The sequence below is a fragment of the Carex rostrata genome, chromosome 28, assembly GCF_964058835.1.
Source record: "Carex rostrata chromosome 28, lpCarRost1.2, whole genome shotgun sequence".
NCBI classification, from domain to species: domain Eukaryota; kingdom Viridiplantae; phylum Streptophyta; class Magnoliopsida; order Poales; family Cyperaceae; genus Carex; species Carex rostrata.
The window spans coordinates 130,600-147,482 of NC_135945.1; the positions used below are offsets into that span (position 1 = coordinate 130,600).

The following is a 16,883-nucleotide window of genomic DNA, read 5'->3' on the forward strand; positions in this document are numbered from 1 at the left end:
TCAAAATTAAAGCCTAAACTGCATGAAATTAAATCCTCTATCTATCTGTCCTATTTATTTTACCAGAATCAGAGTTTATGTTCTCTATCTATCTGTCCTATTTATTTTACAATTTAATAATAAAGGAAGCTCACCTTGTTAAGCATGATTGCTACCTCAGATGAGAAGGTGCCATTTGTCATCTCCTTGAGCACGGCTGATACCACACTGTGATACATTAAAAAGAAAACTCATGACCTTTTGTTTTGTTTCTTTTATTTTTTCCTTGAACTAATAAGCATTGCAATATTAATAATGTTAGTACTGATAATAATAAATTGGTAGAATCAGAGAGAGGAGCTAGAACTCACACATCGACTTCTATTGTTCGCTTCTGGTTCAACTGAGGCTGATTTTGGTGTGCATCCAATCCAAGCTCCTCTATCATTTCCATCTAGAGAGAGAATAAGGGAGAGTTACCTGTATCAATGCATTGAGAATCTTGACTGTCTCCTTCTTCCATGACTACAATTGATGAGATTTGCCAAGTTCTAGATCAGAGGGAAGAGAAGAAGAGAAGAGTTACCTGGTCAAGTCGGAAGTGAACCCGCATGCGAAAACGGCTCGGTCTTGGCTGGTCCGGCGAGAGAGCAAGAGAAAGATGGTGCGTCGAGAGAGGCGAGAGAGCGAGAGAGCGAGAGAGAGATGCTGAGGGCCATTGGTCTGAGGCGAGAGAGAGGCGATCAATTTTGAAAAAGGGTTTGGGGTTTCGATCAAAATTTGAAGGGTTTCGATTGGGTTCTGGCGCGCGGAGGAGAAGGTTCTGGCGCCCACGCGATTTACTCCCAAAATTTCAGCGAAAAAAAAAAAAAAAAAAAAAACTTTCAGAGACCGGTACTGGCACCGGTCGCTGATACCGGTCGCTGATACAGTTGTCGCCGAAATTTGAGTGGAAATTTTTATATTTGATGAAAAATTGAACATCAGCGACCGGCGTCACTACTGGTCGCTGATACCGGTCGCTGAAGCTCCGTTTTGCTGTAGTGGCGGTTGAGCTAAACACGTCAAACTGGGTCCAAGCGTGGCGTTCAATACTTCGCTGTTTCTAAATCTGAGAATTAATTATAGCTCTACGCATCTCTGCACTTTTTATTGTCACTGTCGGAGCTCCTACTGTTTACTCGTTATATGGATCTCCCATCTAGAATTTTTGTATTTACCTATATATTTTTTTTCATAAATTCAATTTGCATGATTCTCTATTACTGTTTCCAACTTGTTTCATCTAAATAGTAAAGCAAACGACCAACCAACTATCTAACTTGGTACTGTAGTTTGAAACTGTGGAACCGACCTTTTTTTTTAACATAGGTTGGAACCCAACTTGATGAAATATAGTTCTAGACTTCTAGGCAACGTTTTTCTTTGATAACTACATTGATTTCATAACTTTCTTGTCTGGCAGGTCTTATTACCATTAGCCTATTAACTTGACTGACCCGTTACACAAACTGCCCCATATTCGACAAACTTAAGGTGGGCCCCACTCTTGGATATAAAAAAAATAACGCAGTTTTTAAAAAGGATGGGCCTCACTTAGGGGTGAAAACGGAGCGGATAATGCTAATACCATATCCGCATCTGTCGGATAATGAGCGGATACGAATACGGATACGGATAGTAAATAGATATCAAAATTCAAAACCAAATCCGTCTTAAACGGATATGGATACGGAACGGATAGTCCACGGATACGGATTCGAATACGGATATAAAACGAATAATGGTCGGATAATTAAGATATATGAACTTCTAAGATATAAATATTAATTAAAAAATTAAATATAAATATTAATGTTAACTATAAGTTAAAGGAGGGGGAAATAATGTATCGATATAATATATAGACAAAACAAAGAAATAATAACACAAGATTGATGTGGTGTAGTGGTTCAAGCCTTAGTCACTAAAGTCCTCTACATACACAACAAGAATGAGACACTTTTCGCGAGGATAAAAAAATGACTTTTTGCGACGGACTACTCTCATTGTTCAGTTTTTTCTTTTTGTGACGGTACTTTTTGCGACGGATGACCATCATAAAAACGTGTTTTCCCTCGCAAAAAGTGTCTACTTTGTTGTAGTGATAGAGGTGGAGAGTTTGAACCTGTTGGGAACAAATTTAACTCTCATTTTATTACTTAGTGGGTCCGAATATGTTTCCTAGCGGGTCCGACATGCCAATAGGTTCCGGATGGATTTAATTGCTAGCGGGTCCGACCATATAATTGGGTTTCGGTTGGTCCGGATATCCGCTCCGTTTAGGAATTATCATCTGTATCCGAATCCGAATCCTGATCTTCTATGGGGTATCCAATAATTATCCGAATCCGTATTCGGTAATTATCCGAATCTGTTTATCCGTATCCGAATTGAAATCAGATTCGGAGTGGATATCCGCCGGATAATCCAGGTCCGTTTTCACCCCTAGCCTCACTTCTGTACAAACTGCGGACATTGCATATTTCAAATTTTTTTGAAATAAATAGTATTGGATTTATCTTTTTTTTATTAAAGATGGTAAATAACAAATTTGTTTTCTGCGTCCACATAATTTTATACAATTACTTATTTGTATACGTTAATTAGATTACATAATATTTTTATATAATATTAGATAATTATGAGTAGAACTAGGGTGTTCTCAAACTCACCAAGTTTTTTTGTGAGCTTAACTAAAAAAACATATCCAATTGACTTCAAACGACGTCACATCCAAACCGTTGAAACTGATCCATGTCACGAGTGATGTATTTACATGTTAAATTTATAAATTTTTGAATTAATTTAGAACAAAACCATGCGGTCAAAAAATGATGAAACAAAGCTGGTTTATGAGTTTATTTTAATACGTTCATTTTTTATCATTTTTTGACTGCTTGACTTCAAAGTAACGTAATTTAGATATTTATAAATTTGACATGTAAACGTACCTTGTGAAGTAGACTGGTTTCAATGATTTCAATGTGTCTTTAAATTAAGCCAATTTAATAGGTTTTTAAGTTAAACTCACAAAGGGACTTGGTGAGCTTAAGAACAACCTAGTTCTACTCGTACTATGGTATATATTCTTTTCGATATTGTTCTTGTCGTGTTCACATAATTATCCATTCAAGTATATGACCTCATAATAAATTAATACGATATTTTTTATTTTCTGTATTTAGAATGAGAACCTATTTATTTCTTAAAAAACATTGTTATCTGCCTATTAAACTTAATAAAAAAAATATGAAATATTTTATGTTTGTTTGAATTAATAAAAACATATATATATTTTATGTTTATTTGAATAGAAAGCAACAAATAAATAATCATTTGTTTTCTTAGTCCCATCTAAGCGTTCAAACTCTTCTCCTATATTTCTGCTATTGATGTCATATTTCTGTTATTGATGTCACTATTATTATGATCATGACAGTGGGCCACAATTAGTCTTTAATTCTGAAAATACATACGGGCCCAAGTTTTAAATTGAATGCGTTGTGGCCCACTATCAATTAAAACTTGGGCCCGTACGTATTTTCAGAATTAAAGACTAGTACCGGGCCCAGTGAAAATCACTCTACAAAATTAAAGCATAATTAAATATATACGGTAGACACCGATCGACTAGGTTGGTTGGTGGAATAAATTAATTGACGCTGGATCCAGTTTATCTGTTTTAATATGATAATAATTTAAATTTATAATGATTATTTTTTAACAGTATTGATCAACAAATAAATGACATATATATTGTATGAATGTTAATACATAAAATATATATATATATATATATAGAGGATGGCTAAGCTCAAATCGTTTGTTCCTGGACTCAGGAACAAACGATTCAGTTCTCTGATTTCCGAAGTTTAAATGGCCGATCCAAACCGTTAGATGTTTAATCTATATTAAAATGTGTTTGGAGACAAAATTTTATATTTTTTGAATTTTTTTTACTATTTATTAAGATGGTTTGAAAGTCGCTGTTTTTTTATGGTGCAGAATTTTAATAAAAACAACAACTTTCAAACCCTCTTAATAAATAGTAAAAAAATTCCAAAAAATATAAAATTTTGTCTCCAAGCACATTTTAATATATATTAAACATCTAACGGTTTGGATCGGCCATTTGAACTTCGGAAATCAGAGAACTGAATCGTTTGTTCGTGAGTCCAGGAACAAACGATTTGAGCTTAGCCATCCTATATATATATATATATATATATGTCAAGCAACATATTTATAATATTTTTCTATCTTTTACAGTTTTTAATTAGTTGGAGAAAGCATTGGCAATGTTTTAAGTCTTTATATCTCTATTCTATTATTAAGCACGTTGGGTGTTCAATCCGCTAACGGCTACGATTGAAAGATGAAATTTCAAATTTAATCCCAACTCTCCAATCACATAATTTGTCTTCTTTTGATTAAATACATTTGAATAATATGTAGAACTCTAAATTTAGTTAAAAACATACTCGCCACACATACAGCTTCACAATGCATTACAATTAAAATTAAACAGACTCTGAAATTTAGTAATATAATTATTTGTTTCCTTATTTCTACCTCTCCAATTGAACCGACTTCACCTTCTGTTTCTGTACGGCGGATCACAGGGTGAATATTTTAACATGTCGGATTTTAATTCCTGCAAGGCAAAGGTGAGAGAAAGTTTGTTTTCGGACCATACTGACATACTGTATGGCTGGCTGGCATTTATTAAAGTTGTGCATTTTCTAATCATTGAAATTAGGGAAGTTATCTTTGTATGGCTGGCCAGCATTTATTAAAAATCTGCATTCCAAATAAATTAACAACAATTTCAAAATATCTTCCAAATAGAAAAATTGAGAATCTCTTGCTTTCAGTGCCACTGTCAAATGCTATGTTGTCCTCACAAATAAACAAATAATGCAACAGAGGAAGATATATGATCTTATAATCATAGTAACAAGGTACGCGAATTATTTGCGAATAAAATGTTTTTTAGACATTACCGAACTGAACAGCTAATAAAACGGTTGACCAAACTTTTACCGATTTATTTGCAAAAAAAACACGAATAAAACGTTTTTTTACGAATTATTTGCATTTTATTCAATAATTCGTTGCTCGGTAATCCGTGCTTTTGAGGCTGGGCTTAGGCACCACGTGGGTTTGAGGCAAAATTTTTGAATTTTGAAAGGTATGTGGACCCCACCATGGTAATGGCAACTAGGGGTGAGTAAATCGCTCATAACTCGTGAGCCGCTCATAACTCGCTCATTAAAAGCTCGCCTAAACTCGCTCATTTATCCGCTCATTTAAACTCGCTCATTAACAACTCGCTCATTTACTTAATGAGCGAGCATGAGCATGACCCAACTCGCTCATAACTCGCTCATTAAGAATTTGTCACATCTAATCCTACCACATTTAATCCTATGTAATTATGTGTAACATCAACCTTGCCTCGTTAAGATTGATAGATAGTGACCATAGTTTCATATTTAATTCTGTGTAATATAGTGAGCACAATGTAACATTTAATCCTGTGTAATATACTAATATTCATAGTTTCATATTTTTTTTTTTTTGTAAATCGGCAGAACCAAAACCTCCGCCTAAAGCCCCAAAACAAGTAATAGTCATAACAACTCGCTCATTTAAATGAATTATGACAATTTGTTGGATTTTGTTATCATTACTTTTAACAAATTTTGTTATGCGTGGGCACACTATATAATTTTCTTATGAGTCATAAGTCATAATTCGTGAGCCGCTCATAACTCGCTCATTAAAAGCTCGCTCATTTAAACTCGCTGATTAACAACTCGCTCATTTACTTAATGAGCGAGCATGAGCATACCCTAACTCGCTCATGCTCGCTCATTAATCACCCCTATTGGCAACTACTTTAAACCAATTTGTTTATTAGATATCGGTACAAGTACTACTTTCGATTTTATGTGGCAATCACTTTAAACCATGTGTATTTCTCAAACTTTTGTTTTGCCTTCAAATTTTATTAAAAAATTGAAAATTAATAAAAATAAATAAAGTAAGTACTTATACATTTTTTGAATTATTTTTTTTTGCTTCCTTGTAAAACCGAATCTTTTCCGAATTATACCCGAATCACGAATTTTTGAACTCGCCGAACCGAACCCGAATTTTTCTTTTGTCACTATGCTTATAATAACAAAGGTGCTTACCATGATCAGATTTATATTGGTACAAATCATTAGAATGGCTTTTCATATCTCATCAATTAAACTGGATGCACATTTTTTAAAAATGTAGAAAAATAAAAATAAAGAGAAACCATACAACCTAAAATAAAATTAATTACTTCTAAAAACTTTAATTTAACAACATAAATTCTAAAACTTTAATTTACTAATATGTGAACGAAAATAAATGACATATCTACTTATTACTTTCATTATTTATTTTCTTTATTTGCACTAATCAGTATCTTCCTTTAATCACAATTTTTCAACTTTATTAGTTTCATTTTCAGAGAGAGGACAGTATGGTCCCAAAAAAATACCTCTCACCTTTCCCTTGTACGAATTAATATATGAACCATTAAAATATGCACACCGCATCACATTGGAAATCATTTTTTTCTTCATTTTTTTATTTCTCTTTCTTTGTTTCTATAGTTATTACCGTGACAGCATAATAGAAAATTGGTGTCATTATTTCTCCTCTGTTTTAGCAGGATTTCAATGTTTCCATATGTCTCCTCTGTTTTATTTCTGTACATATTATCACGACAGAATGAAAATCAATTTTTTCTTTATTTCCATATTTCTCTTTGCTTGTTTCTATATAGATCTCAACAACAGTAAAGAAAAATCTAAAATATATTTGATTGTAGTTTGTTCTATACAAATCACCCCACCACCTTAAATATAATCGAGAAAATCAAGAATAAAAATATTGCTTTTTCAAATTAACTTGTTTCCTCATTTCACCATCTATATTCATACAAAAATTTGCTTTTCGCCAACTTTCATTTGCCTTGCGAATTAGGGTTTCGAATCCTATTCAAATCGTAAGCTCCTCCTTTTTTTCATTTATAATGACTTTAAGCTTCTTATTTTCATATATTTATGTGTATTTTACAAGAAAATGAAAAATGAACCGGTGTTGTTATGAGACACTTTTTGCGAGGATAAAAAAGTGACTTTTTGCAACGGAGTACCGTCATTGTTCAGCTTTTTCTTTTAGCGACGGTACTTTTCGCGAGGGAGTACCGTCATAAATGCACTTTTTTCCTCGCGAAAAGTGTCTACTCTGTTGTTGTATAACGCCATCCGTGGACATCAGATACACTATATGGTGTGCATAATCTTATTATCCAATGAAGTTCATCTTTCATTTTCATATTCATTTTTGTATATATATTGATGTGTATTTTATTTTTGAGTAAAGATACTGTCCCCCCTTTCCAGTCCCCTATCTGTCCCCCCCGATTAATGATTTATGGTAGTTAATTAATGCAATCATTAGTAGTTCCCCGCTAACTATAATTGAAAATCCCTCGCTGAACTTCAAATTTTCCTTCTCCGAGTCTCTTTCTCGGCGTGGTGCACCGTCGAGATCCGGCGAGGAGAGTGTGGTGCACCGTCGAGATCTAGCGAGGATAGCGTGGTGCATCTTCGAGATTTGACGAGGAGAGCGTGATGCACCATCGAGATCCGACGAGATCAGGCGAGGAGAGTGCGGTGCACCATCGAGATCCGAGCGGGAGAGCGTGGTGCACCATTGGAGGGGTCCATGCTAGCCCAGCGAAGGTTGTTAAAGTGGAACATATGAATACTTTATTAGTTAGATATGAATACTTCATTTGTTAGATATGCATACTTCATGTTAGATATGAATATTTCTTGGAAAAGGTGAGATGAGAGAGATGAATCTGACAATGAATTTTGAATTGTATAAATTATTTCGAACATGTATGAATACTTCATAATCGTCAGTATGAATACTTCTTGGAAGAGGTGGGGTGAGAGAGATGAATCTGACTTTGAATTTTGAATTGTATAAATTATTTTGAACATGTATGAATACTTCGTAATCGTCAGTATGAATACTTCTTGGAAGAGGTGGGGTGAGAGAGATGAATCTGACTTTGAATTTTGAATTGTATAAATTATTTCAAACATGTATGAATACTTCGTAATCGTCAGTATGAATACTTCTTGGAAGAGGTGGGGTGAGAGAGATGAATCTGACTTTGAATTTTGAATTGTATATTATTTCATACATGTATGAATACTTCGTAATCGCCAGTATGAATACCTTATTTGTTTATATATGAATACTTCTTTATTTAGATATGAATAATATATAGATTCGCTGTAGTGGTCTCCAATCTTGGCAAATGTCGCTTTCAGGCGGTTGCGGTCCCCAATCCAAACTGTCACAAGACGTTAGCGGTCCCCCCTGGTCGTTACTGGTCCCCTCCAACTTGTGTTTACATATGACGAATGGTTATGATAATAAGTATGAATACTATAAATCCGTAGGTATGAATACTATACGTTTTGACTATTAATAAAATAGCATTAATCTTGCTCTTTGGTGATAGTTAGCACGTTTTAACTATTGTTTTTGTCTTTTAGTGCGGGGGACAGATAGGGGATTGAACTAGGGGGACTGTTAGTCGATCCCTTTATTTTTATCTTTGTTATAATGTTTTTCTTCTAATTTAATATGCATCTTTTGTGAATTCGAGTAATTACTACTTAATCATTACACAACTAACTTGGTATTTCTACACATGACTACCATGTTGGAAATTTCGGAAGGAAACAATGAAACAAAGAGAAGAAATTTGCTGCTGAAATTAACTTCTATTGCTTAATTAAATTCGATAACAACATGCTAAATTTATAGCACAACAAAAAGACTAAATCTGGAACATCTAAATTTAGTACCCCACTACCTATCCTCCTATTACAAGCAGTCCCCAAAATAGAATTATACCCCACGTATCGTGCTATTACAAACATGACCTACATGACTAATTATAGAACCCACTACTGCTATATTTAGAAATCCCCTAATCCTACTACACACATTCATGCTTCTAAAAACAACTACAACATAATTCTAAATAGAGAAAGCTAATTTTGGATCAACTTTCAACATACCAATGATAACTTGATTGTTAATTTTGAATATCATGTAAATGGATAAGGTACGAACCATATTAATTTTGCATTTCTAATTATATTTTTTCAATTGGAGCAATTAAAATCTACTTTTCATATTATTTTTTGTTCATTTTCAGAAATGTTGGACTACATCAAAGAGGATCACACTGGCAATGATATTTACAGATTTTTTGTCATGTTATATTTGATCCATTTTTTTTCATTTGTTGTTGTTTCTTTTACTGTTATTTATTATTTATCTCTCTGCTTTTTTTCATTTATATTTATTTTATTTTATTTATATATATTTTTAATTCTGGATGAAATGTCATAAAAAAGTCTCTTCATATTCTATCAAATCTTATAATATCCCGTTGCAACGTACGGGCACGATACTAGTATTAATATAACGAGATATACGCTGAGAGATTTTGATCACCTACATGCATGCAGTGGAGAGTTACATTGTTATCTTGCAAGTTCGTGATTTGAATATAATTCAATAATATTTAAATATATAATTCAACAAGTATAATATTTGCGCATAATTTGAAAATAATTTAATTTATAATATAAATTATTGGTTTAAATAGCTAGTGATATTTTGTGAAATAAATAAACTTTTCATATTTATCATTAGTAATATTAAATAACTAGTATGTGTCGGCATAATTCGGTCAATTCATAATAATAGTGACATCAATAACAGAAATATAGGAGAAGAGTTTGAACGCTTAGATGGGACTAAGAAAACAAATGATTATAAATTTGAGAGCTCGTTTACAATCTTCATCTTAGCATTTTCTTGTTTCGGTGTTAATGGGTCGAAGACCGGAGTGTTCAAGTTGATAACAACGGGTTGACACTCGTTGATTTTGACAAAGTCGGGTATGTTGATGATCCGTTCATACTCGCCAAGTAAGCCATCCAAGTCTTTATGTCACTGACCCGAGTGATGATAGGTGGAGCGTCGTCATATCCAGAAAAAAAAAAGGATTGTTGGGGTAGAAAACGTCGTCGACGAAAAAGAGTACGACCAGTTCGAAGAGATACCTCCATTTTGTACCAACGTGCAAATTAAGATAGCAACAATAGCAAATTACATGAGATCCGACTACAATGAAGTATTATGGGCCGATGTTCAAATAGTGGAAAGAAAAAAGAAAAAGGAAAAAAAAAAGACAATGTATAATATTTTTTTTTTTTAAACATGAAAATTTTAATATTTTTTTTTTAAACATGAAAATTTTAATATTTTTTTTTTGGAAACAACTTTTTAATAAGACAATGCTTGATTAAATATTAGATTAGTTTAATTTAAATATTATATTTTTAAATGTAATATAATTTTAATTGAAATATTATATTAGTTAAATATAAATTTAAATATTTTATTAGTTTAAATAATAATTTAAATATTACACTAATTTAAATATTAGATTAGTTTACATATAAATATTAATTTAGTTTACATACTTGAATGTAATTTACATATGTGCTAAATAATATACATGCTTACACTAATTTAAATAATAAATGCAATTTATTTATTTTAGATTATTTATTTTAGTTTATTTAAATAATATGATTTCAATTTATTTAATTAATGTAAATATGATATTAATTTAAATATTTTATGCAATTTATTTATTTCAGTTTAAATATTAAATGCAATTTTTTTATTTCAGATAATTTATTTAAGTTTATTTAAAATTAAAAAAAGGCATCTTAATAATTTCAAAGGATTTGTACAATGACTTTTAATTAAAAGTCCATGTACGAATACCTTTCTACACAGATGTTTAATTAAACATTTGTGTAGAATCGTAAAGAGAGCTACACGGACGTTTAATTAAACATTCGTGTAGAAAGGTATTCGTACACGGATGTTCAATTAAATATCCGTGTAGAAATGTTCTACGCGCCTCTAAAATGAAATTGCGCGCCTCGTCTCCGTCTCCTTTCTCCTCCAGAGCAAACCCCCTCGTCTCCTCCTCTCTCTAAACTCTAAACCCCCTCGTCTCATGTTTGCTCAAAAGTATAGAACAATATTTCAGTACAGTAAGCAGTACCTTTTAACCTGGACTAAACTATGATTCAGACTTCAAGTATACAATCCTATCGATGGTATGGTCTCATATCGATCCAGATGACGGTTCAAGTATTAACTAGATTTTACCTAAATTAATTAAAAACTAGAAGTTTTGCAAAAGGTTAGTTTTTGTATTTAATTTTCTACTCAATTTTGTAACAATAATTGAAAACAACAGTAAAATTTGATTTGGTTTTAATATGGATAAAAAGGCGTTCCTAGTGTTTCTGATTTCATCTTTAACTCTGTCCCTCAGTACTTGACACGGGCCGCATCGGATGTGACGCGGCCCGCATGGCCCTCGAGTTAATATAGCAGCTGTCTGTTTCTGTGTTGTTCCTCTGTGTAGGGTCCTATTGACCTTACCTGATGTTCCTAAACCTCAACTCTCGTCTGTTGACTTAAATAACTCGGTTCGGAATTGCAATTTCTGCCCTCTTAGGGTTATAAACCTCAACTCTCGTTTATTGGCTTAAATGACCTAAGTTACTTGCTAGGTTTACTAAAGGTATCTACCATCTCTCGACGATTAGAAAGTTCACCCTTTGGCTACTAATTGATCTCACCTCTCGGTTCACAGACCTACCTCATATACTTAGTTCTGGTTGAATGAATGTGCGAGGTCTTAATACAGGCTAGATGTGGCCATTCATCTAACAGTAAACCAATTAGAAACAAACAATTCAAACTAAGCAATTAAAATACTACACGAACAAGCAAACACAAATTTCAACACAGAATCAAACAACTTGCATATAAAACAAAGTATTCGACTACATCATAACCTTAAAAACTAAAAAATCTACTCAGACATAGTCATAAAGCAAATAAAATAAACAAGAGAAAAAATAAATCATGATAAAATCCGAAGAACAAAGAAGATCTGTGACAAAACTTGTGTCTTTCGCTTCTCAACTTCGTCTCCAAGCTAGCTGTCAAGTACAAACCCTAGAATCCTCTCCTTTTCTCCAGAATATGCTGAATCCCTGCTCTGTAGCAAGAAATCCAAACTAATAGCTTTTCTGGCCGATCTTCCTTCAATTGGACTCTATTTCCAATTTTGTTTTGTTTCTGAAAAAGGATGACGCAACCCGCGTCGGGTTTGACGCGGCCCGAGTTCCAATGTCTCTCGAGCGGCTGATGGGAGGTCGCATCAGCGATCGGGTCAAGTACGATGCGTCCCGCCTAAGAGGTGACGCAGCCTGCGTGAAGACCTTCAGACTTCACAATTTTCCCTGATTTCACCAGTTTTCTACAAAATAAGAATAAAAGCGCAGCAGTACCAAATTCTATAGATATTTAATAAAATAGACACAATTTGGTGGTATAAGACACAGGTTTTGTTACAAAATTAGGTCGGAACATAGATTAAATAACGAGACATCAAATCCTCCAAGCTGGAATCGTGCTTGTCCTCAAGCAAAGATCCAAACTTAGGTACCGGGTTGGACTTTAAACTTATCTAAATGCAATTTAAGTTCATAAATGTGAAAATTTGCATGAGCTGCTTTTATTAAAAACCTCGAGAATCCTTTTGGGTATAATTTGGACTTTCCTCGAGAAATTTTAATTTAGCCCACAAATTGATTAATCAAACTTCAAATTCTGGAATGCTTTAATATTTGCAAAAACTAATTACTCGAATTGATCAATATTTAATTCTTTCACTGAAACTATGCCCTCGTTTGTGGTGAATTTTTTTTCTTCTTGCCCCCCCAAGCTTGGAACAAGCTTAGGTCAGAAAATCGTGGACTTCGTGTGTTGATATATTCAAAAATTTACTTTTTCTGTTTTGGGAGATGAGCTCAAAGGCACCCCGTAGGACTTATTGTCAGTGCTCTTATTTTCTCCATCTTTTCATTTGTTTCATTATATTTTTTTTTATTCATTTGCATATACCATGAATACACACATCTAATGGTATTTTTTCATACCAATCGATATCCCAATCTTTCTTTAATTTAAAATCCTCATTTCCCTATTTAAAAGGCACAGTTCGGTTTCAAAATACTTTTTCGATACAATTCAGGTTTTCATCTTTTTAATTTCTCAAAACATCCCACCTTAAATAGTTCTTTGATCAACTATATATGGGGTTATTTCCAATTACTCAAGGTCATCCTAATCAATACCAAAAAATTTCATAAAAATCCCTAATTCAAGCAATTCACGCAAATTTTTTTTCACCTAAAAATGCAAATTTTTGAAAAATAAACATGTCCTAAATGCAGATACAATTTTCTTCTATTCCACCCCCCCCCCCCAAGCTTGAATGAAGCATTGTCCTCAATGCTTGAATTCACACAAGAAAAAATAGATAGAAGAAAATATGGAAACTAACTAGACATAGAGTGAGGGGTGAGGCGGGGCGCCTCACCGATTGGTGGAAGGTGGGTCGGGTGGGTCTGGGCGGAGCGCCCACTTCTGAGGTGCACGGACTGTGTGCTGTGATATACGACCCATATGATGGTCTACGCAGTCCGTGTTCATGCATGTGGCTGGGTTGGTGGGAGATGGGTCGGGTGGATCTGAGCGGTGCATCGTGTACTGAAGCATACTGACTGTGCGATCAAACTCTTGCATAAGGAGAATCCACATGATTTCCTTCAAATCCTTGACCGAGCACCCGATCGTGCCCATGTGAGCTTTGAATTTCTCCAAAAGTGTGGCAGTCCAATCAGGGTTTAGACCTGCATTTAAGATCTCAGGACAAGATTTATTTGGGTCTAGGAAATCATACCTGAGATTGGCTAGAAGAGGCTCGAGCTTAGGAGTCGGCTGCTCTGTTTGGACTTTGACGCGGGTCGCGCCAGGTGTACTCGCCCCGTGTCGAGCTTTGTGCTCACCGTGTGCTCCACTCTTCAGCTTCTCTGACTGTGGTGCACGGTCCATGCAGGATGCATGCAGTATGTGTGTCAGTTCCTTTGGATGGTCAGATACTCCTTCGACCATTGAGCATGTTTCAGTTCGATCGGGATGTTTCACAACTTGGTCGATCCGGTATTGAACTTTCTCACCTCCAATGCGCAAGGTGAGGGTTCCTTCATCCACATCAATTATTGTTCTCGTTGTTTTCAAAAATGGCTGCCCCAGAATGATAGGAGTTTCCTTATCCTCTTCCATCTCTATAACAATGAAATCAACTGGTACATAAACCTTACCAACCAGTACCGGCACATGCTCCACTATGCCCAGTGGTAATCTGACGGAGGAATCAGCAAGCTGTAGGGTCATGTGATGCGGATGTCAGCGACATCCTATGTGTCAAAGATTATGTTGAATCCAATTGGCGATGTGGCTGCCACCATGAAGGCTGCCATTGATGGAGTTACTGATGAGTATATCAGATCTTACATTGATTACTTGGAAGTGAAGGGGACGCAAAGTAAGAAAATCTCACCAGCAGAATCTGATCTACGTATTCAAAGCATGCTAGGAATGGGAATCTGTGATGTAGATTTCAGATGGGGTGCACCGCAACTGCATACATGGGAACAATACATAGAAAATAGAGTTATCTTCATTGTGAATGACCCGGGAAAGGATGGTTGTCTAAAAGTTGTTCCCGCGCTTGATTCTTCAATCATGCAACAATTCAAGAAGGTGTTCCACGAGGAACTTTTAGAAAATTTGAGCTGATAAAAGCATGTGCCAATTGATAAGAATTATCGCTTCCTATATTTGTTGGCTATTTGTCTTTCTTTTATCTGATTTGCATTGTATCTCAGAGTCTTTTGTTCGAAAAAATAATGGAATAATAATAAGTTAAAAATACGTTGGGTCTTTTGTTCGAAGTGTACTTTTGTTTATGAGAACAAAATTTAGATCTGTGAAGCACATATATTTAATTCTACATGCTCTTTTTTCATCTCCTTGGGTCAAAGAAAGGAAATGAAAAGATCAAAAGCTAAATCACGCAAACCAGAAACAGAGTAATTCAGCATAGCTGCGACCAAGACGACAAAGTTGTATTGTATAGCGGTCATAGGGATTAAAAATAAACAAAAAATTTATGCTTGAATTCATATAATCCACAATTATAAACTATGTTACCCCCATACTCCAATATGGGCTTCGAACCCGGCTTACGTGTAGGATACGGCAGGATACGTGAGTCATACCGTGAGATATGGCAGGATACGTGAGTTTTGCTCTTGTCCGACATACATGTTTTAATTATATAAGGGGCGCGGCCCATTCCCTTCTATTTAGGCCCAAGGCCCAGAGATTTTATGCATATGCTTCAATTATCTTTGACTCAAAGGTTCCCTTGTTAAATTTGCTTCAGCGTGATTCGATCTCCCGTTACTTTGTTGAATGCCAAAAGGCTTTGCCACTAAAATACACGATTTTTTGTGAGAAAAGTAAGTATCTATCATATATAACATATACTTGAGGTTAAGCCTTAGCTTTTTTCTGTACAAATTTGTTCAAGTTATGATTATTATTAATCCAAATATCATAATTAAATAATAAAAATAATATATATTATATACGTATCGTATCCTAGAAATTTAAAAATTGCCGTATCACCGTATCCGTATCGTATCCAATACAATACCCGTACCCGTATCCATGCAACTTATAAAACATTTTCTTGTAGTGGTTTCTAACCTTGGTTTAGCGACTTTTGTAATCAATCTATACATCTAACGCTATTACAATTTCAACATGTATTTTCTCTCTCCAAAAAGAAATAAGATTAGAAGATTTTGAAGTCTTACTTTTATCCATTGCACATATAATATTATGTGTCCCCAATCTTTTCTTTTACATTCTACAAGAGAGAGATTCATGAACTGAATAATGTAATTGTATATATTCCTGTGTTTGTAGTAAATATCTTATTTTCAAATTAACCTGAAGCATTAACATAACAGATGGCGATGCCGCACATTGAACGATAGGCTTCTCAGCTCCAGTGAAAGTTGGAAATTGATGTCATTGGTACTGCGGTCCAACCGGACCACAACAAAGAATGCACCTTCACCATTGCAATCAACTACTCTGCTGCGATAGCCTTCGCCAATCAAAGACCCACCAGCTAGGGGGTACAAGTGCACCAGTGTGTTGGCCAATGCAACCTTCAAGACCTCAATTGAGAAGAAGTTACTGGCTTCTTTATTCCTATAGTGTTATACAATGTATGTGTATGCCGGTGGTGCGACTTGGTCGATGCTTGATAACCAGAGCTTCCCTCTGGGGGCCTCCTCGGACGGAATGACGAATGTCGACTCATGTACCTCCACCATTTTCATCCTCTCTTCCTTCTCTATATAGCTAGTATGCGCTAGTATTACACTAGCGTAAAACGGATTTTCTACGACCGGCGCTAACACCAGTCGCTGATACTCAATTTCTCCAAAAAAAAAAAAATTCACTCAGAATCGGGCGACGAATTGTATCAGCGACCGGCATCAGCGACCAGGGCCACCACCGGTCGCTGAAATTTTTTTTTATAATGTCGCTGAGTTTACGAGAAAAATGTGCTACTCGAAAAAAATGAAACGCGCGCCACCCCTCCGCCAAAATCAGAATCCGCTCCGATCAAAACCCTTCCCCAAAATCAAAACCCCTCTCTTTCCGTGTTCCTATCTCTCTTCCCGTCTCTCTTC

The 16,883-nt window shown here is 34.8% G+C and overlaps 2 protein-coding genes across 2 annotated transcripts; one reads left to right on the top strand and one right to left on the bottom strand.

Moving 5' to 3' along the window:
• Positions 1 to 14,505: 14,505 nt before the first annotated feature.
• Positions 14,506 to 14,907, top strand: LOC144545455 (hydroxycinnamoyltransferase 4-like). Its single transcript, XM_078294032.1, has one exon. The coding sequence runs from the start codon at positions 14,506 to 14,508 to the stop codon at positions 14,905 to 14,907; it is 402 nt and encodes a 133-aa protein (XP_078150158.1).
• Positions 14,908 to 16,136: 1,229 nt separating this feature from the next.
• On the bottom strand, positions 16,137 to 16,520 carry LOC144545456 (putrescine hydroxycinnamoyltransferase 2-like). Its single transcript, XM_078294033.1, has 2 exons — positions 16,410 to 16,520; positions 16,137 to 16,352 (listed from the first exon to the last, which is right to left on the bottom strand). Exons 1-2 carry the CDS (start codon positions 16,518 to 16,520, stop codon positions 16,137 to 16,139), a joined length of 327 nt encoding a protein of 108 aa, XP_078150159.1.
• Between the last annotated feature and the right edge of the window lie 363 nt (positions 16,521 to 16,883).